Source organism: Pongo abelii, chromosome 1 (assembly GCF_028885655.2).
Source record: "Pongo abelii isolate AG06213 chromosome 1, NHGRI_mPonAbe1-v2.0_pri, whole genome shotgun sequence".
NCBI classification, from domain to species: domain Eukaryota; kingdom Metazoa; phylum Chordata; class Mammalia; order Primates; family Hominidae; genus Pongo; species Pongo abelii.
This window is the reverse complement of record NC_071985.2, coordinates 198,270,911-198,291,558: the sequence shown is the minus strand read 5'-3', so window position 1 is coordinate 198,291,558 and position 20,648 is coordinate 198,270,911. Positions and strand designations below refer to the sequence as shown.

The 20,648-nt window shown below is 41.4% G+C and overlaps 1 protein-coding gene across 5 annotated transcripts in view; it reads left to right on the top strand.

The window, feature by feature from the left end:
* Positions 1-11,918: 11,918 nt before the first annotated feature.
* ZMYM4 (zinc finger MYM-type containing 4) overlaps positions 11,919-20,648 on the top strand; it is a 156,247-nt gene continuing 147,517 nt past the window's right edge. The window contains exon 1 of one of the 5 annotated variants that reach the window (XM_024248608.3): positions 11,919-12,300. In XM_024248608.3, the coding sequence (XP_024104376.1) occupies positions 12,262-12,300 (39 nt within the window). In that variant the 5' untranslated portion in view covers positions 11,919-12,261. Of the gene's footprint in view, positions 12,310-12,335; positions 12,375-20,648 lie in introns of those variants that run through there. The other 4 variants (XM_002811070.5, XM_063713428.1, XM_024248613.3 and 1 more) reach the window with 4 other exon arrangements.

The following is a 20,648-nucleotide window of genomic DNA, read 5'->3' as shown; positions in this document are numbered from 1 at the left end:
CCTAAGTGAAAGAAGTCAGTCATGAAAATCACATATTGTGTGAGTCCATTAGTGTGAAATGTCTAGAATAGGGAAATCTATAGAGACAGGAAGTAGATTAGAGGTTGCTTAGGAATGCAGGGGGAGTAGGGGCCATGGAGACAGGAGAGCAATAGCTAAAGTGTATTTTTTTGAGGTGATGAAAATGTTCTTTTTTTTTTCCATTTTTTAAAATTATTATTATACTTTAAGTTTTAGGGTACATGTGCACAATGTGCAGGTTAGTTACGTATGTATACATGTGCTATGCTGGTATGCTGCACCCATTAACTCGCCATTTAACATTAGGTATATCTCCTAATGCTATCCCTCCCCCCTCCCCCCACCCCACAACAGTCCCCAGAGTGTGATGTTCCCCTTCCTGTGTCCATGTGTTTTCATTGTTCAATTCCCATCTATGAATGAGAACATGCGGCGTTTGGTTTTTTGTCCTTGTGATAGTTTACTGAGAATGATGATTTCCAATTTCATCCATGTCCCTACAAAGGACATGAACTCATCATTTTTCATGGCTGCATAGTATTCCATGGTGTATATGTGCCACATTTTCTTAATCCAGTCTATCATTGTTGGACATTTGGGTTGGTTCCAAGTCTTTGCTATTGTGAATAGTGCCGCAATAAACATACATGTGCATGTGTCTTTATAGCAGCATGATTTATAGTCCTTTGGGTATATACCCAGTAATGGGATGGCTGGGTCAAATGGTATTTCTAGTTCTAGATCCCTGAGGAATCGCCACACTGTCTTCCACAGTGGTTGAACTAGTTTACAGTCCCACCAACAGTGTAAAAGTGTTCCTATTTCTCCACATCCTCTCCAGCACCTGTTGTTTCCTGACTTTTTAATGATTGCCATTCTAACTGGTGTGAGATGGTATCTCATTGTGGTTTTGATGTGCATTTCCTGGAGGCATCACACTACCTGACGCCAAACTATACTACAAGGCTACAGTAACCAAAACAACATGGTACTGGTACCAAAACAGAGATGTAGATCAAAGGAACAGAACAGAGCCCTCAGAAATAACGCCGCATATCTACAACTATCTGATCTTTGACAAACCTGAGAAAAACAAGCAATGGGAAAAGGATTCCCTATTTAATAAATGGTGCTGGGAAAACTGGCTAGCCATATGTAGAAAGCTGAAACTGGATCCCTTCCTTACACCTTATACAAAAATTAATTCAAGATAGATTAAAGACTTAAATGTTAGACCTAAAACCATAAAAACCCTAGAAGAAAACCTAGGCATTACCATTCAGGACATAGGCATGGGCAAGGACTTCATGTCTAAAACACCAAAAGCAATGGCAACAAAAGCCAAAATTGACAAATGGGATCTAATTAAACTAAAGAGCTTCTGCACAGCAAAAGAAACTACCATCAGAGTGAACAGGCAACCTACAAAATGGGAGAAAATTTTCGCAACCTACTCATCTGACAAAGGGCTAATATCCAGAATCTACAATGAACTCAAACAAATTTACAAGAAAAAAACAAACAACCCCATCAAAAAGTGGGCGAAGGATATGAACAGACACTTCTCAAAAGAAGACATTTATGCAGCCAAAAGACACATGAAAAAATGCTCATCATCAGTGGCCATCAGAGGTGATGAAAATGTTCTAAAAGTGACTGTGGTGACTGTGGTAGCTCACATCCATAATCCCAGCACTTTGGGAGGCCGAGGCGGGCAGATCGCCTGAGATATGGGTTCGAGGCCAGCCTGGCCAACATAGTGAAATCCTGTCTCTACTAAAAATACACGAATTAGCTGGGCGTGGTGGTGTGCGCCTGTAATCCCAGCTACTCGGGAGGCTGAGGCAGAAGAATCACTTGAACCCAGGAGGTGGAGGTTGCAGTGAGCCGAGACTGCACCACTGCATTCCAGCCTGGGCAACAGAGGGAGACTCCATCTCGAAAAACAAGCAAACAAACACCCACTGAATCATACATGTTAAATGGGTGAGTTGTATGGTATGTAAGTTATAGCTCAGTAAAGCTATTTTTAAAAAATTGGGTTCTGAGTACATATCCAAAATAATTGAAAGCAGGGTCTCAATGAGATGTTTGCACAATCATGTTCATAGCAGCATTATACACAATAACCAACAGGCAGACAACTCAAGTGTCCACTGATGCATGAATGGATAAACAAATGTGGTATATACACGCAATGTAATATCATTCAGCCTTAAAAAGGAAGGAAATTCTGACACGTTGCAACTGGATGAACCTTGAAGACTTTATGCTAAGTGAAACAAACCTGTCACAAAAGGACAAATATTGTATGATATGAGGTATTTAGACTAGTCAAATTCATAGAAACAGAAAGAATGTTGATGGCCAGGGGCTGGGGGAGGGAAAATAGAATTATTGTTTATTGGGTATTGAGGTTCAGTTTTGCAAGATAAAAAAGTTCTGGAGACTGAATGCTCAACAAAGTGAATATTCCTAACATGACTGAAATGTAAGCTTAGGCCAGCTGGTGGCTCAAGTCTGTAATCCAGCACTTTGGGAGGCCGAGGCAGGTGGATCACTTGAGTTCAGGAGTTTGAGACCAGCCTGGCCAACACGGTGAAACCCCGTCTCTACTAAAAATACAAAAAAAATTAGCCGGGCGTGGTGGTATGCGCCTATAATCCCAGCTACTAGGGAGGCTGAGGCAGGAGAATCGCTTGAACCCGGGAGGTGGAGGTTGCAGTGAGCCAAGATCATATCACTGCACTCCACCCCAGGCAATAGAACAAGACTCTGTCTAAAAAAAAAAAAAAAAGTAAAATAAATTGAGAAATTTCAAATACAGTCCAATTTCTGAGTTAGCAATGTGAAGATCTGACAAGGCTGGGCTGGCATTCCCTCTTGGGAAGAATATCCTGGAATGAGTAGTGGCTGCCCCACCAGAGAGGGCATGAGCTTTCTGCTATTCCACTTGGGGTTTTTTACTCATTTATGCTGCATGTTAGCTCCCGTAAGCATTTACATTTGTAACCTTGGTTCTGGGGTAAGTATTTGCATTTGTAACCTTTGTCCTGAAATTGTCTAAACTTGGAGTCAGCCTAAACATCTATCAGGTTCCTCCTCTTATTAGCTATGTGGCCTTGGTGACAACCTATGGTCACTTAACCTCTGAGAGTCTGTGTCCAATCCTGTAAAACAATGTGGATAAAATGTTCTCTAACAGGCAAGATGAAAATGTGTGTGAAAATACTTTGTAAGCAATAAATTGCGTTCATACAGAAAGCATGATAAATAACACTTGTTCCAATCCTGTTGTTTAATGTATGCTGGATGTTTTGCTGATGATAACATTATTTTTTCATTTATTTCAGGTCTTTACTATTTTAATCAGAATTCTGAGGGAACTAGTTTAAAAGTTATTTGATTTAAAAAATAAGTAATAAATTTGCATAGTTCAAAAACTGAAAAGGTATAGAAGGAAGGTTATTCCCTCAATCTTCCTTTATCTTCGAAGTTACAAATTGTAGTAGTTACATATGTAACTTACCACTGCTGTAGTAGAAGTTACAAATGTAACTTACCACCGCTGTAGTTAGTAGAAGTTACAAATGTAACTTACCACCGCTGTAGTTAGTAGAAGTTACAAATGTAACTTACCACTGCTGTAGTAGAAGTTACAAATGTAACTTACCACTTCTGTGGAAGAAGTTACATATGTAACTTACCACTTCTGTAGTAGAAGTTACATATGTAACTTACTACTTCTGTAGTAGAAGTTACATATGTAACTACTACTATGACATATGTAAGTACTACCACCTATGTAGCAGAAGTTACAAATACGTAACTAATTTTTTTTTGTATCTTTCCAGAGTTTTAAAGTGCATATTCTGGGCCCCTCACGGTGGCTCACACCTGTAATCCCAGCACTTTGGGAGGCCGAGGCTGGTGGATCACCTGAGGTCAGGAGTTCAATACCAGCCTAGCCAACATATAGTGAAACCCCATCTCTGCTTAAAAAAATACAAAATGTGCTGGGCATGGTGGTGTGCACCTGTAGTCCCAGCTCCTTGGGAAGCTGAGGCAGGGGAACCGCTTGAACCTGGGAGGTGGAGGTTGCAGTGAGCCAAGATTGCACCACTGCACTCCAGCCGGGCAACAGAGCAAGACTTGGTCTCTCTCCAAAAAAAAAAATTTAATAAAATTTAAAAGGTGCATGTTCTGTTTTTCTTTCTTTGGGGGGGGGGGGTGTTTTTGGTTTTGTTTGTTTGTTTGTTTTTGTTTTTTGAGATGGGGTTTTGCTCTTGTTGCCCAGGCTGGAGTACAATGGTGTGATCTTAGCTCACTGCAACTTCCGCCTCCCAGGATCAAGCGATTCTCCTGTCTCAGCCTCCCGAGTAACTGGGACCACAGGCGCATGCCACCATGCCCGGTTAGTTTTTGTATTTTTAGTAGAGATGGGGTTTCATCATATTGGTCAGGCTGGTCTCCAACGCCTGGCTTCAGGCGATCCGCCTGCCTCGGCCTCCCAAAGTGCTGGGATTACAGGCGTGCGCCACTGCACCCAGCCGGCGGGAATGATTTTTAATATAAAACTTTTTAAACCTTTACTTTTGAAAATAATTTCTGCATTACTGAAAGCAATGTTGCTGTTATTATTGTCATCATTTTAGGAGCTGAAAACTGCTCATGATTATTCAGCTGGGTTACAATACTGTTACTCGCCAGGCCACGTTCTTTACCTTTTCTTTCTGTCATGCAAAATATCTAACTCCCACCAGCATTAACTGTGCTCATCTTTCATCTTTTCTTTCTTTCCCTTTCTTTCTTTCCTTTCTTTCTTTCTTCCTTTCTTTTCTTCTTCCTCCTCCTCCTTCTCTCCTCCTCCTTCTTCTCCTTCTCCTCCTCCTTCTTCCTCCTTCCTCCTCTTCTTTCTCTTCTCCTTCTTCCTCCTTTTTCTCCTTCTTCTTTTTTTGGACAGGGTCTCACTATTTGCCCAGGGGACTGGAGTGCACTGGCTATCTACAGGAACAATCATAGTTCACTACAGCTGCCCAAGAAGCTGGGACTACAAGCACATGCTGCCACGCCCAGCTTCAATGTGCTCATCTTTAATATATCCTAGTTAGTACTGAATTGTATCTCATCCAGTAGAACTTGAAGAACAAGGTTTATAGAAGAAGTACACTGAATTTACTGTCTGGGCACAGTGGCTCATGCCCAGCACTTTGGGAGATAAAGGTGGGAGGACTGCTTGAGGCCAAGAGTTCAAGACCAGCCTGGACAACATAGAGAGACCCCATCTCTAAAAAATATTTTAAAAATTAGCCTGGAGTGGTGGCACAGGCCTGTAGTCCTAGCTACTTAGGATGCTGAGGTGGGAGGATCCCTTTAGCCCAAGAGTTTGAGGTTATAGTGAGCCATGATCACACCACCATACTCCAGCCTGGGGGCAACAGAACAAGACCCTGTCTCTAATATAAATAAATAAATAATCAATCAGTGAACTGATATTTAGCTTCCTTTGCAGAAAAAAACAATAATTATGATAATTCTAAAGAATGCATATCCCAGGGACTAAATACCAGATGGAGAACTGACTTCTAGAGTTGGATTTACCCCAGGATGCGTGATTTCTTTTTGACCTGCCTGGTTATCTACTTCCTGGCTCTTCTCTACTGTCTCAGCCTCATCTCCATGGTTTGTCTCAGCTTGGAGGGAGAGGTTTTGGAAGCCATGTCCTTTAATTTAATTTAATTTTATTTATTTATTTATTTATTTATTTATTTATTTATTTTTGAGATGGAGTTTTGCTCTTGTCGCCCAGGCTGGGGTGCAATGGTGCAATCTCAGTTCACTGCAACCTCTGCCTCCCAGGTTCAAATGATTCTCCTGCCTCAGCCTCCTGAGTTCAAGTAGCTGGGATTACAGACGCCTGCCACCATGCCCAGCTAATTTTTGTATTTTTAGTAGAGACAGGGTTTCACCACGTTGGCCAGGCTGGTCTCAAACTCCTGACATCAGGTGATCCACCCACCTCAGCCTCCCAAAGTGCTGGGATTACAGGCATGAGCCACCGCGCCCGGCCCATGTCGTTTATTCGACCTTTCCAATGTATTTGGTCATGGTTTACTATTTTTAATGTGCACCAGTGATTCCCATCTTTTAAAAAAAGATTTCTTGGGCCACATTCCTCTCCAATAGCACTCTATTTCTCTAATCTTTTTCAAAGTGAAACTTCCTGAAAGAATTGTTCACATTTACTGTTTCTATGTCTTCATCTCTTGTTCTCTCTTCAGGCCACTCCAATCATGCTTATGTTTAAACAAATCCACTGAAATAATTCTAGTCCAGATCACTAAAGATCTTTCAATCGTATCATCAATTCTTGGGCCTCATCTTACTTGTCCTCTCAGTGACATCTGAAAAATTAGTAATTGAGACTCTCCCAAAACACTCTTTATTTGGTTACTGAGACAACAAATTCTCCTGACTTTCCTGCTACTTGGCTGATTCTCTTTCTCTTCCTGAGTTGTAAATGTTGGGGTGCCTCCAGATTCATTTCAATATACGTGCTCTTGGTAACTCTATCAAGTCTATGGCTTATACCGATGACTCTCATATTTCTATCTCTAGCCCTGCTATCTCTCCTAAGCTTCAGATTTGAATATCTAACTGCTATTCGACATTTCCACTTGGATGTCTAGAGGCATCTCAAATTTATCATGTCCAAGACATCTTCCTTCCTTCTCTGCCCACTATCTCACATCTGCTCTCTTCTTCTCCATTTCAAATAATGGGCAACAACATTAACCTATCTATTCAGGCTAAATCACTTTTTCTTTCACTCCCAGCACCCAATTCATTAGCAGCAATTCTATTGGCTACACCTCCAAAATACATATATCCTGAATCTAATTTTTACTATCTCCAATGCCCATGCCCTAGGATAAGTCATTGTTATCTCTTACCTGGACTGCCACAAAGCCTCTTAACTTACATCCACCCTTGCTCCTTTATGGCTCATTCTTCAATGCACATGGTATCCAGAGGGTTCACATCATTTTTTTTTCCAAAGACTTCAATGGCTTTCCATCATACACAGAAAATTACAAATCCTTACCATAGCCTCCAAGGATCTTCATAATTTGTCTTTGTCTGCTTCTCTGACTTCATCTTCTGCCCCTATCTCACTTGGTTCTAGTAACATCGGCACCTTGCTTTTCTTGAACACTTCAAGTTTGTTCCCGCCAAGGGGTTTTACATTTGCTGCTCCCTTTGACTGGAATGCTCTGACCCAGACATTTGCACAGATGGCTCTCAGTCATGAGGTCATGATTTAAGTTTCAGTTCAAATGTCACCTCCTAGCCAGGTGTGATGGCTCACAGCTGTAATCTCAGCACTTTGGGAGGCCGAGGTAGAAGAATCACTTGAGCCCAGGAGTTTGAGGCTCCAGTGAGCTATGAAGGTGACACTGCACTCCAGCCTGAATGACAGAGCAAGACCCTGTCTCTCTCTCTCTCTTTTTTTTTTTTTTTTTAATACAGAGTCTCACTTGGTCGTGCAGTTGCACGATCTTGGCTCACTACAACATCTGCCTCCTGGGTTCAAGCAATTCTCCTGCCTCAGCCTCCCAAGTAGCTGGGATTACAGGCGTGTGCCACCATGCCCAGCTAATTTTTGTATTTTTAGTAGAGACGGGGTTTCACCATGTTGGCTAGGCTGGTCTGGAACTCCTGACTTCAAGTGATCCACCTGCCTCGGCCTCCCAAAGTGCTGGGATTACAGGCGTGACCCATCATGCCCAGCCAAAACCCTGTCTCCAAAAGAAAAGAGAAAGAAAAACAAAGTCATCTCCTCGGAAAATATTCACTGACTAACATATCTAAAGTAGCCCCACTATAGTTATTTTTTATCCCACTTGTTTTACTTTCTTCCTAACATTTTCTGAATGGATCTACCTAAATGTCCAATGTAGTTTAAAACATATTTGAATCTAATGGTTAGAATTCCGTTAGTTAATAATTTCTTTTGGAAAGAAACACTGTATCTTTCCTGTGGCTGCCCTCTCCCTCTGAGTGAGTATCTAAAATAGCATCTGCATCTATGAGGCATTATGACGTTGGAGAAGCCTTAGACCTTGGATCTATTCGGAGTCCCTGACCTCTCAGGATGCTTTACAGCCTGTTGGTAAGAGAGTGGAATGTTTTGTAGCCTGGCCTCGCTAAGTTTGCTCAGGGCCTGAAGGCAAACCACAGCTCTTCCTGAGGTCTGGCTGTTACTACTTTTTGTTCCTGGCCCAGTGTAATTTACAGAGCTACTTCCTCCTATACTTGCCAGCCAGCATTCTTGGCTACTTTCCTTATTCTTCTACAGGGTATGTGGGAACTTCTGGATATATTCTCTCGCAGGAGCTAAGGACCACTCACTTGCAGAGCTCCTCCCAAAACTCTGTACCTAATTTTGTGTATGTAATTCTGTGTTCTTTTTCTTAAAAACAAAACAAAACAAAACAAAACAAACAAACAAAGAAACCCTCCCTCTCCCCCCATCACATAAGCTTCAAGATCTGTAAAACCTGGATTCATCTCTGGCTGAGAGACACTCTGAGGAGCTAAATGCAGACCTGCTCTTTTTTCCCAACTACATCAGGGCATGACTTTCACTCACATGTGGCTGTCTGCTTGTTGGTATGGGCACAGTCTGCAAGTCATCTCTACTTGGAATCTTAAACAGGAGCAGAGTAAGAATCTTCTCTGCCCTGAAGAGCTGGAATGGGAAGACAGGAGCACATGTCTCTCAGTGATGCCTCTCTTACTTCTCTCTTTGTTCTTCTTCTCTCTACCCTTTTATTAAAAGAGTCAGACTTTTCTTTTATTTCCCTATACGCAGCCTCATGGCTTAGCTGTCCTGGATGGAAGGACATTTGGATGGAAGGCATTTCCTGTGGAGTATGTAAAAACTCTATGAAATTATTATGTGCTGAGCTTCATAGATTAAATGGAACCAAGAAAATTTAGCAAATTCTTTTTCTCTCCATTCTGTTCACTCCTGATTGGGAAAATAAGTCTCAAGGCTACATTTCAAGCAAGAGTCTATGATAGAAGATGACTTAAGAAAGTTAAAAGAAATCTGTTTGATATTTGCAAGATACTAGCCCCATTATAGTCTAGTTTTTTTTTTTTTTTTTTTTTGAGACAAGTCAAAACACTGAACTTGTAGGTGAAATATCCCATTTAAAATGTTGATATATGATTTAACTTTAAAAAAAAAAAAAAGATAATGGCCGGGCACGGTGGCTCACGCCTGTAATCGCAGCACTTTGGGAGGCCGAGGCAGTTGGATCACAAGGTCAGGGGATCAAGACCTTCCTGGCTAACACAGTGAAACCCAGTCTGTACTAAAAATACAAAAAATTAGCCGGGCATGGTGGCGGGTGCCTGTAGTTCCAGCTACTCGGGAGGCTGAGGCAGAAGAATGGCGTGAACCCGGGAGGCGGAGCTTGCAGTGAGCCCAGATGGTGCCACTGCACTCTAGCCCGACGACAGAGTGAGACTCTGTCTCAAATAATACTAATACTACTACTACTACTACTACTAATAATAATAATACTCATATGGTATTAGGAACCAACAGTGTTCTAGGAGATTTAGAGATGTTAACTAATTTAATCCTCTTGGTGTCCCATTTTGCAGATAAGGAAAGTGAGGCACAGGACAATTACCCTGACCAAGATCATATAGCTATACACAATACAAATCAAATGCATTTCTGTGGGACAGATCTGGTTACAAGGCCACCAATTTACAATGTCTACTTTACGATATTTCAAATAAGTCAGAAAGAACAAGCCTTTGAATTCTGACTTGGCCTCTGTGCTGAATGATCTTGGACTAGCCACTTAAGCTCTGTGAATCCTTCTATAAAATTATGATTAACTTTTCAGTGCTCACTAAATGGTTTTCTCTTGTCTTATTCCTCCATATGGATGACTGCCCTGAACATTCATGTTATGCTTGTATATCATCTGAAATGCACAAATCCCACCTATTATTCAAGATCTAACACATTGCTAATACCTCCAGAAACAGTCTGTGTAGGACAGAGCCCTGAGGATCAAGATGTCTGTTTCAGTCTTGATACTGTTACTAATCCTGTGTGTGATCTCAAGCAAATCATATCTTCTCTAAGCCTCAGAGGTTCCATCTTGAAAATGTGGAGTTAGACTAAACTAATAAGTTTAAACTGTGATCTGAGAAACTCAACATTTCTGTAATGATGGGAGGGGGCATGAAAGGAGAGAGAGTGCAAGGGTGAAGCTGGGTGAATAGACTAGTGGGTTCCCCACTTACACTCTCAACTTAGCAGCTCCACATTTTAAACCATCAGATTTTATTAGAAGGGAGTATTCCACTGCCAACAAAATGGGTGGAAACCACTATAAGTTTTATGTAGCCACATTCCCTGGAATTGTCTTTTCTTGGCTCCTCTTTTCTTTCTTGTCCTGGACATGGAACTAAAGGGAACATGTTTTTAAAATTCTGGCTGAAATGAACATATTTCTTTGTCCTTCTTTCTTCTCTGCTACCGAGGAGTGAAATTAAAGACAGTGCTAAAGGCATAAGCAAGGCCAGTATGGAAACTTCCAGCAATTTCACCAAGTTTTCAGCAAAATATTACAGATTAGAAAACATCTGTTCAAGGATAGCTACCAAGTGCTAAATAAAAAAGAAGTTACATCTCATTATCCTGTGACTTCAGGAGCTATTCACTCCCACTTGAATATGTCTTGTCATGGGAAATGACCTTCAGGAGGCATCTTCTTTGTATTTCTTACTATGTGTCTCCCCACTGTCCCTGAACTATCATTATAAACTTCATTTTTTCTCCACCCAAAGCTTGTGGGAACTAGAATGAACAGAAGAGGAATGAATGAAGCCCTCATTCTCTTCAGCGATTTTCAGCTTAGGACCCAGTTTTGGAACAAGATAGACCCAAATCCACTTCCTGGTTTCCTGCTTAGAAATAAGATGCTTATCCTTTAAGGCAGATTGTCAAGCTCCTTCAATAGAGGTGAATGAGGACACACATCATCTGCAAATCATTACATCTTCATAGGAGAATTATGATATTCTCCAAATACCATGAAACTTCAATTTTTAATCTTCTAGGGATATCAAATTAAACCAAATTTATCTCTCGCCTGAAGACAGCCTGGAGGACTGAGACTGTAATCTTGATTCCAACTCCACACCAGCCATTAGTTACATTGGGACAAATTCCTTCCCATGATCAGGCTGCAATTTTATCATTGGGAGCACTGGAGTAAATGGTTCCCTAAGATCCTTCTCCATTTTGATGTTCTAAGGAGGAATTACTATTGAAGAAATTATTTCCAGTTGTTGGTTCAATCTTCAAAATCACCAAAAGCTTTGGTTTGAAGGTGAGGTTATAGGAGTTGGCTCTTGATATTCTATGCCTTGTGCTTCAGAACAGGCGGTCGAAAGGGAGGAAAGTTGGTTTTCCTTGAGATGATGTCTTGTTCCCTCATTGGTTTGGGATTCTTCATGTTCAGAGGTCCACTGAGAACTTCAGGTCACCATGACTTTCCCTTTTCAATGGTACCAATGTAGTCAGGTGTAAGATGGTGATGTGGACCCCTCACTGACATTGCACCCAATTCTCCAGATTGTCTTTCCAGTAATTTCTTTCATTTCTCCTTCATCCCTGCGTCATGGTCCCTTTAAGGGAGCGGCCATAGTTGAGTGGTGGGAGCAGCTGCTGGCAGCAAAGAGACTTGCAGGATTTGGCCTACCCAGGGCCACTTACCGCGCACGCTCAGGACCGGGGGCTTGGTGGGAAAGGAAGGAGGGACTTAGGGTGCGCCTGCGCATCAGGGGCGCGCGCAAGGGGCTGATTTGGTGATCCCTTTAAGAAACCGCAGGCGGAGGAATTTCTCTGAGAGAAAATAATCCTACTCACGGGGCCCCTTGGAGGCCATTAACCCCCCGAGTCCCGGCCCCCGCCCCCGCCGTCCCCGGGCAGGCCCTCCCGCCCACGCGCGGACCCGTGGGATCTCAGAAGCTGCGGCCTGGCGCGCGGCATCCGCCCCCTCCCCACTCTCGGCGCAAGGCCCGGCTGGGTCCGGGGAAGCTGCCGCGAGGCGGCCGTGCCTGCAGTGTGGGCGGGGGCCGGGGGGCCGAGAGGTACCGCCGCCACCGCGCGGGGAGCCGCAGCGGTTCCGAGCGGGGCCCAACATGGCGGAGAGAGAGGTGGAGTCCGGCCCCCAAAAGAGGGTAGGTGAGGTGAGGCAGAACTCGGGCGGCGGGGGGCGGGGCGCGGCCCGGGGCCGGGAATGGGCCATACTCAGGTTCGTGGAGGGGTCGCCGAGGCCCGTTAGGACAAGGTTGCGGGCAGGTCTGAGGCAGCCTTGGGTCCGGAGCGCGCTGGCGAGCGGTCCCTCGGCAGGTGGGACAAAGATTTGCTGCTGGGTGAGGGGGAGGGGAGGGGGCCGTTGTTTGCCTTCCTCCCCCCCACCTTCCCCAGCAGTGGGGTGGGATATCTGGGCCCAGGGAGGGGAGGTGTCAGATTCTTAAGTGCATCTTTAGTACATCAGAGTCTGGAAGTTTTAACTGGGGAGAGGTCAGGTGGGGGTGGTGGTGGCGGGAATAAGTCGTGTAGGGGTCTCAGGAGAAATAACCGGAGGGTTCTTCAGTAACACCATCGCGAATTCATTTTCCTGCCTCCTTTCCCCTCCCCCCATAGCCGTTATCTAGACCAAAGTCGGGGTGGTGGTCTTACCTGTGAAGAAGTGGGATCGTTGGCATGTCCTGATTTAGGAGAAAGATTTTGGCTGCTATGAATGTCATGTTCTAGCCTAGCCTCTTACTCGCAATTAGGGACTTGGAAGAATACGACAAGTTTTCTCGTAACAGGGATGTACCCAATCGACCTGCAGAGGTGAAGCCAATTCTACATAGAAGTTGTTTGAATACCTTATAAAGTTTGTCTGGAAACTTTTCTTATTTAATTCTGAGTGGTTTTTTTCAGATGGCGAACAATACTGTACTATCGATTGAGCAATATCCCTCACTTTTCTTTTACTTCCTCCCCGCTTAGCATGATAAGAAGTAAGTTTCCTTTTAGGAGTCTTCCTTTTGGGAATGGTTTCAGAAACGATCAATTAGCAAAAGGGCAAAAAATTACTACTTTATGAAGAATGCCCTTTCAGCTTAGCGTAAAATTAGTAATCTCATAATGATGCTACAGCTGGTGTTTTGAGGGCTTACTATGTGCCTGGCACTGAGCTAAGACCTTTATGTGAAGAATTTAACTTCATAGTAACCCCACATAGAACCTATTTGCAGATGAGGAAATTTAGATGCTGAGGGCTTAAGTAATTTACTTAGATCACACAGCTAGTTGCAAGGTTGAGGTAGGATTTGAATCCAGGTTTGTCCCAACTATAGTGCCTGTGTGGGATGCCACAGAGGAGCTTCTTTAATCTGTGTTTCTCTCCTTAAAAGCTTAAATTGTAAATGACCAAAGAACTGTCAAGTATTATTTTTTCCAACAATTTGTTAGGAAAATATTTTGAACTATCCGGCAATATTATAAAACTTACGGGGAGCAGCCATACACCCAGCCGCCTAGATCCTACTGTTAACATTGCATTCTGGACATGCGCGGCGGCTCACGCCTGTAATCCCAGCACTTTTGCGAGGCCGAGGCGGCAGGATCACTTGAGGCCAGGAGTTCGAGACCAGCCTGGCCAACATGGTGAAACCCCGTCTCTACTGAAAATACAAAAAATTAACCCAGCGTGGTGGCGGGTGCCTGTAATCCCAGCTATTCGGGAGGCGGAGGCAGGGGAATCGCTTGAACCCGGGAGGCGGTGGTAGCAGGGAGGCGGTGGTAGCAGTGAGCCGAGATCATGCTACTGCAGTCTAGCCTAGGTGACAGAGGGAGACACTGCCTCAAAACCCTCTCCAAAAAAAAAAGATTGCATTCCACTTGTTTTATCATATATTTACCCCTCTATCCCTCTTTCTGTTCATCAGTCATGTTATTTTAATGCATTTCATTGTAGTGTTTTGAACAATAAATTTTTACCATTGATAAGTTTACAAAATGTTGGATTCACCTAATGCAATAATTAGTCATAGAGCAAGTTAAGCTGTATGATGGTATGTCCAAATAGTTTTGTAAGTATAAATGTTGGGTATGGAATGCATGTGTTTTGAAATTTAAAAATTTTCAAGTTGTGTTCAGTTTTGAACTGGATCCTTACTGTGCTTGGATGAAGGCATATGGCATATAAGTCCACCAATGAAAATATACAGGGTAAATTACTTAAGATATGTAATGTTAATTCAGGGAGATTTCTGCATCCAGTTGCTGTGAATGTTGTCATTCACCTTCTTTGCTAGGATGTTCTAGCATATTCTAGAAAACGATGCACGTTGACAACAAATTCAACTAGATTTTAAATATATTCTATCTCTTGTCGTACACTTAAAAGATGTTACTGGTCTTGTGAATCTTCTGCTAAAGGAATGCTGGAAAAGAAAAAAAGATACCACAGTGGTAGCAGTAAAAACTTTATTATTATTATTATTTTTGAGACGGAGTCTTGCTCTGTTGCCCAGGCTGGAGTGCAGTGGCGCAATCTCGGCTCATTGCAACCTCCGCCTCCCGGGTTCAATTAATTCTCCTGCTTCAGCCTCCCGAGTAGCTGGGATTACAGGCAAGCACCACCAGGCCTGGCTAATTTTTGTATTTTTAGTAAAGATGGGATTTTGCCATGTTGGCCAGGCTGGTCTCGAACTCCTGACATCTGGTGATCAGCCCACCTTGGCTTCCCAAAGTGCTGGGGTTACAGGTGTGAGCTACCAGGCCTGGCCCAAAACTTAATTTTATTTTTAACGACCTATAACATACGCAGCACTTGTATAGGTTTCCCCCATTATTTTGCCAGTTTCATCACAGAGGAAGGTTACATTCATTAATTTTTCGAATTAATGGTGTGGTGGCACATGCTTCTAGTCCTCGCTATTCACAGGTTGAGGTGGGAGCATCGCTTGAGCCCAGGCGGTGGAGGTTTCAGTGAGCTATGATATTGCCACTGCACTCCAGCCTGGGTGACAGAGGGAAACCCCCTCTCTAGAAAAAGTAAAAATAATACATAAGTAATATTTTTGATCTATAATTCATTTTGTTTTTGATATTTCATTAGAATGTTCAGTATGATTGTCTTAAATGGTATAAGTACTTTTTCCACTTTTTTTTGGTGTGTGCCAAATTACATGTGGATTCCATATGTATACTCCAAGCTGATTAATGGGGACTATGCAGTACCATGTCTTTGGAAATTGACTGCCTTGAGGGAGTTGAAACAAACTATCCACATAGACTTAGTAACTTGAGGCTATTAAATCTGAAATTGCATTGATGACATGGTATTGTACTTAATGATGCTTACTGCTTTTGACCTTTGTAATCATGTCACAGAAAAGTTGCTAAGCACCTGTGCTATTTCATAAGCTACATGCTAGGCATTGTGCTTTGTTACTTAGGGTCATTTAGGATAATATATGCTGGCTCTCTTGATAAATTGTGAACTCCTTTAACATAGTATCTATTTCATTGCTTTTTGCGTCTGGACATCTTGTGACCTCTACACAATAGGAACTCAAAAGACTTGCTGACTTATTTTTGTAAGAATAGCTTACCTAGTACAGCAGAGGCTCTATGGGTTGAGTACCAAGTTCTCTGCTTTGTAATTTTGAGGGGCTCTGTAAATCTTTCATAGCGTCCTTTACTCCCCAAAGTTCTCTCCTGTGGATCCAGATTTACGGATCTTCTGATTGTTCTGGATTATGGTTAGATGGGCAGGTGATTGCATTTTTTGTTGTTGTTTTTGAGACGGAGTCTTGCTCTGTCGCCCAGGCTGGAGTGCAGTGGCGCTATCTCAGCTCACTGCAAGCTCCGCCTCCCAGGTTGACGCCATTCCTTCGCCTCAGCCTCCCGAGTAGCTGGGACTACAGGCTCCCACCACCATGCCCGGCTAATTTTTTGTTTCTGTATTTTTAGTAGAGACGGGGTTTCACCTTGTTAGCCAGGATGGTCTCGATCTCCTGACCTCGTGATCCGCCCGCCTCGGCCTCCCAAAGTGCTGGGATTACAGGCGTGAGCCACCACGCCCAGCCGTTGACTGCATTTTAAGACCATTGGGTTAACAACCTTAAATTCTAGGTAGCCTGCCTGATGTCTTGTTTTTATATTTGTGGGCAGTTGGAACACTTGTGTTCAGAATATGCTAGGATGCTAGTCTCTGAATTTGTGAACATGGGGGAGCTGAGTATGTGGGTGGATCAGCGCTATATTCATCTATCGTCTCTGGTATAGAGAGAATTAAGTTCATATCCTAGTGCCTGTTCATGAAGGCGTTATAGCAAGCATCACACCCACACAAATACATACACACACACACACTTTAAAGTTGGCATATTATTTAATTTTTTTAGATGATAAAATTTTTGTTTTCTCAAATAGCTTTTAAGACTCATTAGGTAGGCTTATTATAAATGATTGAATTATTTATGCATGGCTATTATAATAACCAGTATGTTATGAAGTATGAGGTCTGACTAAATCGGGTGGCCATATTTTGTTGTAAAATCCTTGTCTTTTCAAAGTTTACATACAAAATAATAACTTTTGTAAATGTAAATATTACCTGGTCTAGTAAATTGTATTCATTTTCATACTTAAAATTCTCTGTATATTAAATTTGAGATGTATATATCTGGTATGCTTAAAAAAGAGAGAAAGCATATGTATAAGTAGTATGCTTCCATTTTTTGTGAAAAACAGAACAAAACGACCTTTCCTGCCTCCCCACATTTGTGTCTATATATGCTTGTATATGTATAAACTTAGAGAAAATTGTGGAGGACACAGGTCAGGATATTACCATTGATTACCTTCAGTGGGTAGGGAGGAGAAACGAAAGAGAGTATAAGGGTGCAAATTTCACAAAGTGGAAAAAGTATTGATGGTATAATGCTAAGTGAAAATGTAGACTATAAAATGTTATCTATTAATATATAAATGTGTGAAAATTGAACACACATATAGACAGTAGAAAATACGAATAAATGAAAGCATTGACTTCATGATGTGATGGGATATGGAGAAGTTTTATTTTGAATTTCTGTTATTTTAATATTTTATAATAAAATAATTGCAAAAGATTGATCCCTCTTAATTCCTTAATGAACTTTTTCTCTTTTCTGTCTTTTTGCTAAATGTATTACTTAAAAACATGGCGGTACATATCATTAAAATATTTGCAGTTTGTATGTATGCAATGTGAATAATTTGTTTTAAGAAAGTATTGACTTTGTTTAGAGACCATTTGAAGAGGCCATTCAAATACAGTGATTCTGCGTTGTTTTCACACTGCTTCCCATCTTGTAACACACAGAGGCATCTGTAAATAATAATACTTGTGGCTGGGTACAGTGGTTCATGCTTGTAATCCTAGCACTTTGGGAGGCCGAGGCAGGAGGATGGCATGAGGTCAGGAGTTTGAGACCATCCTGGGCAACATAGCAAGACCCCATCTCTACAATAAATTAAAAAAATTACTCGAGGTTTAGTAGCATGTGCTTGTAGTCTTAGCTACTCACGAGACTGAGGTGGGAGGATTGCTTGAGCCTAGGATTTTGAGATTGCATTGAACTATGATTGTGCCACTGCACTCCAGCCTGGGTGACAGAGCAAGAGAGACACTGTCTTTTTTTTAAAAAAAAAAAAAAAAAAAAAGGAGAGGCCATTCTAATACTGAGAATGATTCTGAGTTGTTTTCACACGCTGGTTTTTCCCATCTTGTAATAAGCAGAGACATCTGTAAATAATGATAATACTTGGTATTTATAAACCCTTAAGTGCCAGTCATTTTTCTAAGTATTCTACATGTGATATATTTTTCAACCACAATTATTGTCCCATTTTATAAATTAGGAAATTAAGGCACAGAGAGATTTGCTGGAGATATGATGGCTAAATCAGGATCAATTATTACTCGAACTGGTCCTGTTCGATCATATGGGTTAGAACTTTTGTTTATCCAGAAATATTATGGTTAGTGTTTATATTCTTATTTGTAAAATAAAGCACATAATTCTTTATCTGGAATGTATGGATGTTAGAATAATTTGAATTACATCCAAAGTTGATGTAAATTACTTCTCAGGAATCATTAAGTTAATTTGTTCCCTAAGAAATACATTTTTGTTTGAGATCATCTTAAAATATGTATTCACAGCTCACATTTATTTTTTAGAAAATATACACTAAATATTTTGAAGCTGTGATTTACTTTAAAGATTATGTTTATACTTTTTTTTGACAATGGAAAGATTTTCTTTTTTCTTTTCTTTTTTTTTTTTTTTTGAGACAGAGTCTTGCTGTGTCGCCTAGGCTGGAGTACAGTGGCGCGATCTCAGCTCACTACAACCTCCACCTCCTGGGTTCAAGCAATTCTCCTGCCTCAGTCTCCCAAGTAGCTAGGATTACAGGCGTGCACCACAACGCCCAGCTAATTTTTGTATTTTTAGACAGTGTTTCACCATGTTGGCCAGGCTGGTCTTGAACTCCTGACCCCATGATCCTCCCGCCTCAGCCTCCCAAAGTGCTGGGATTACAGGCGTGAGCCACCGCGCCTTGCCAGAAAGGTTTTCTTACTAAAGAATATGTAAGTAGATAAATATAAAATTGCAGTTTCTATGGATACTTAAGAGGTATTTTTGAATTCTGTATTAGGAGAACAGCCACTATTTAAAGAAGAGTGATATTTCCCTTAAAAATTCTGATTATTTTACTATGAGCTAACTGTATGTAGTTACTTTAGCAAAGGAGAAAGGCAGGTATTGTATAAATGTACTGTATTCAACCCAACAAAATTGCTAATACTTGACCATTTGACTTAAAAAAAAAATGATACTTTTATGTGGCTTAGCCATTAGTAAGAGCATGGGTTTTTCAAAGTCAGTTTGTGGTATAATCTCTGGAATTTAGCAATTTTGGGGTAGTAATAGTTCTTATCCAACCTTCTCATACCTATACCCACTTTCTTGTACTTAGGAAATATTTATATTGTTATTTTAATTTCATTCATATCATCTTTCTGGCCTCCTAGAAGCTTTAATTAGCTGTCTTTGACCAAAGATAGTCCTTTTTTTTGTTTTGTTTTGGTCTATCCAGCATATAGAACCCAGCACTGTCAGTTCTTTGAGAACCCAGCACATATCAAGAATCATATGTGTTTTTCTTTCTTTACACTTCCCAATATATCTTACAAATGTAAGTATTTTAATACTGACATGCGTATTATACATTTATAAGCCAAAAATTAATCTACCATTCCTGTCTCATCTAACTGCTCATTTCTGTCTGTCCCTCCCTCGCTCCTTCCCTCCCTCCTTTCTTCCCTCCTTTCCTTTCCTTCCTCCTTCCTTCCTTTTTTTCCATAGTTGAAATAATTTCAAAGAAATAACTCACATCACATCATTTAATCTATAAATACTTCCGTGTGTATTTCTAACAGATAAGAATTTTTAACAAGCACAACCACAATACTGTTACACCTAACAAGAGTTCCTTAATCCAGTCTGTGTTCAGACTTCTCTTATTCTTTAAGTGTCTTTTTACACTTGATTTGTTTAAATCATCCAACTAAGAGTTACACATTTCATTTAGTTTATATGTTTCTTAAGTTTTTCTTAACCTTAATTATCCCCCCCCCCTTTTTTTCTTTTTGAAATGGAGTTTTGCCCTTGTTGCCCAGGCTGGAATGCAGTGGCACGATCTTGGCTCACTGCATCCTCTGTCTCCTGGGTTCAAGCGATTTTCCTGCTTCAGCCTCCCGAGTAGCTGGGATTATAGGCATGCACCACCAGGCTTGGCTTATTTTGTGTTTTTAGTGGCGACAGGGTTTCGCCATGTTGGCCAAGCTGGTCTCAGGCTCCTGACTTCAAGTGATCCACCCGCCTCCGCCTCCCAAAGTGCTGGGATTACAGGCATGAGCCACTGCGCCCAGCCAATAATCCCCTTTCTTAACTCATACCCCCTGTGCTCCTTTCCCATGCTATTTACTTGTTGAAAAAAATAGGTTATTGTTCCAGGATAATTTTCCACATTTTGGATTCGACTGATTGAATCCTTGTTATGGTATTTAACATGTTCTTTTACCCCTCATATTTCCCGCAAATTAGTAGTTAAATACAGAGCAGTGGTTCTGAACTTTGGCTGAAACTTTAGAATTATCTGGAGAGCTTTTAGTTATCCTGATCCCTAGGCCACATCTCCGATAAATTAATCAGAGCCCATGAGGTAAAATGTCATCATCAATATTTTTAAAAATTTACCAAGTGATTTCGGTCTGTAGCCAAGATTGAGAGCCCTAGTTGGTAGAGCTTGATGAGTTTAGGTTCAGTTTCTTTGGCAAGAAATATTTATAAAGAATGGTTATATAATTTATTTGCAATCAGACAATTTTGAGAATGAAAGGGGATGCTATAATGATTACACAGAAGGAAAAGTTTAAACTGGAATTGTTCTAGACAAATTAGGATTTATA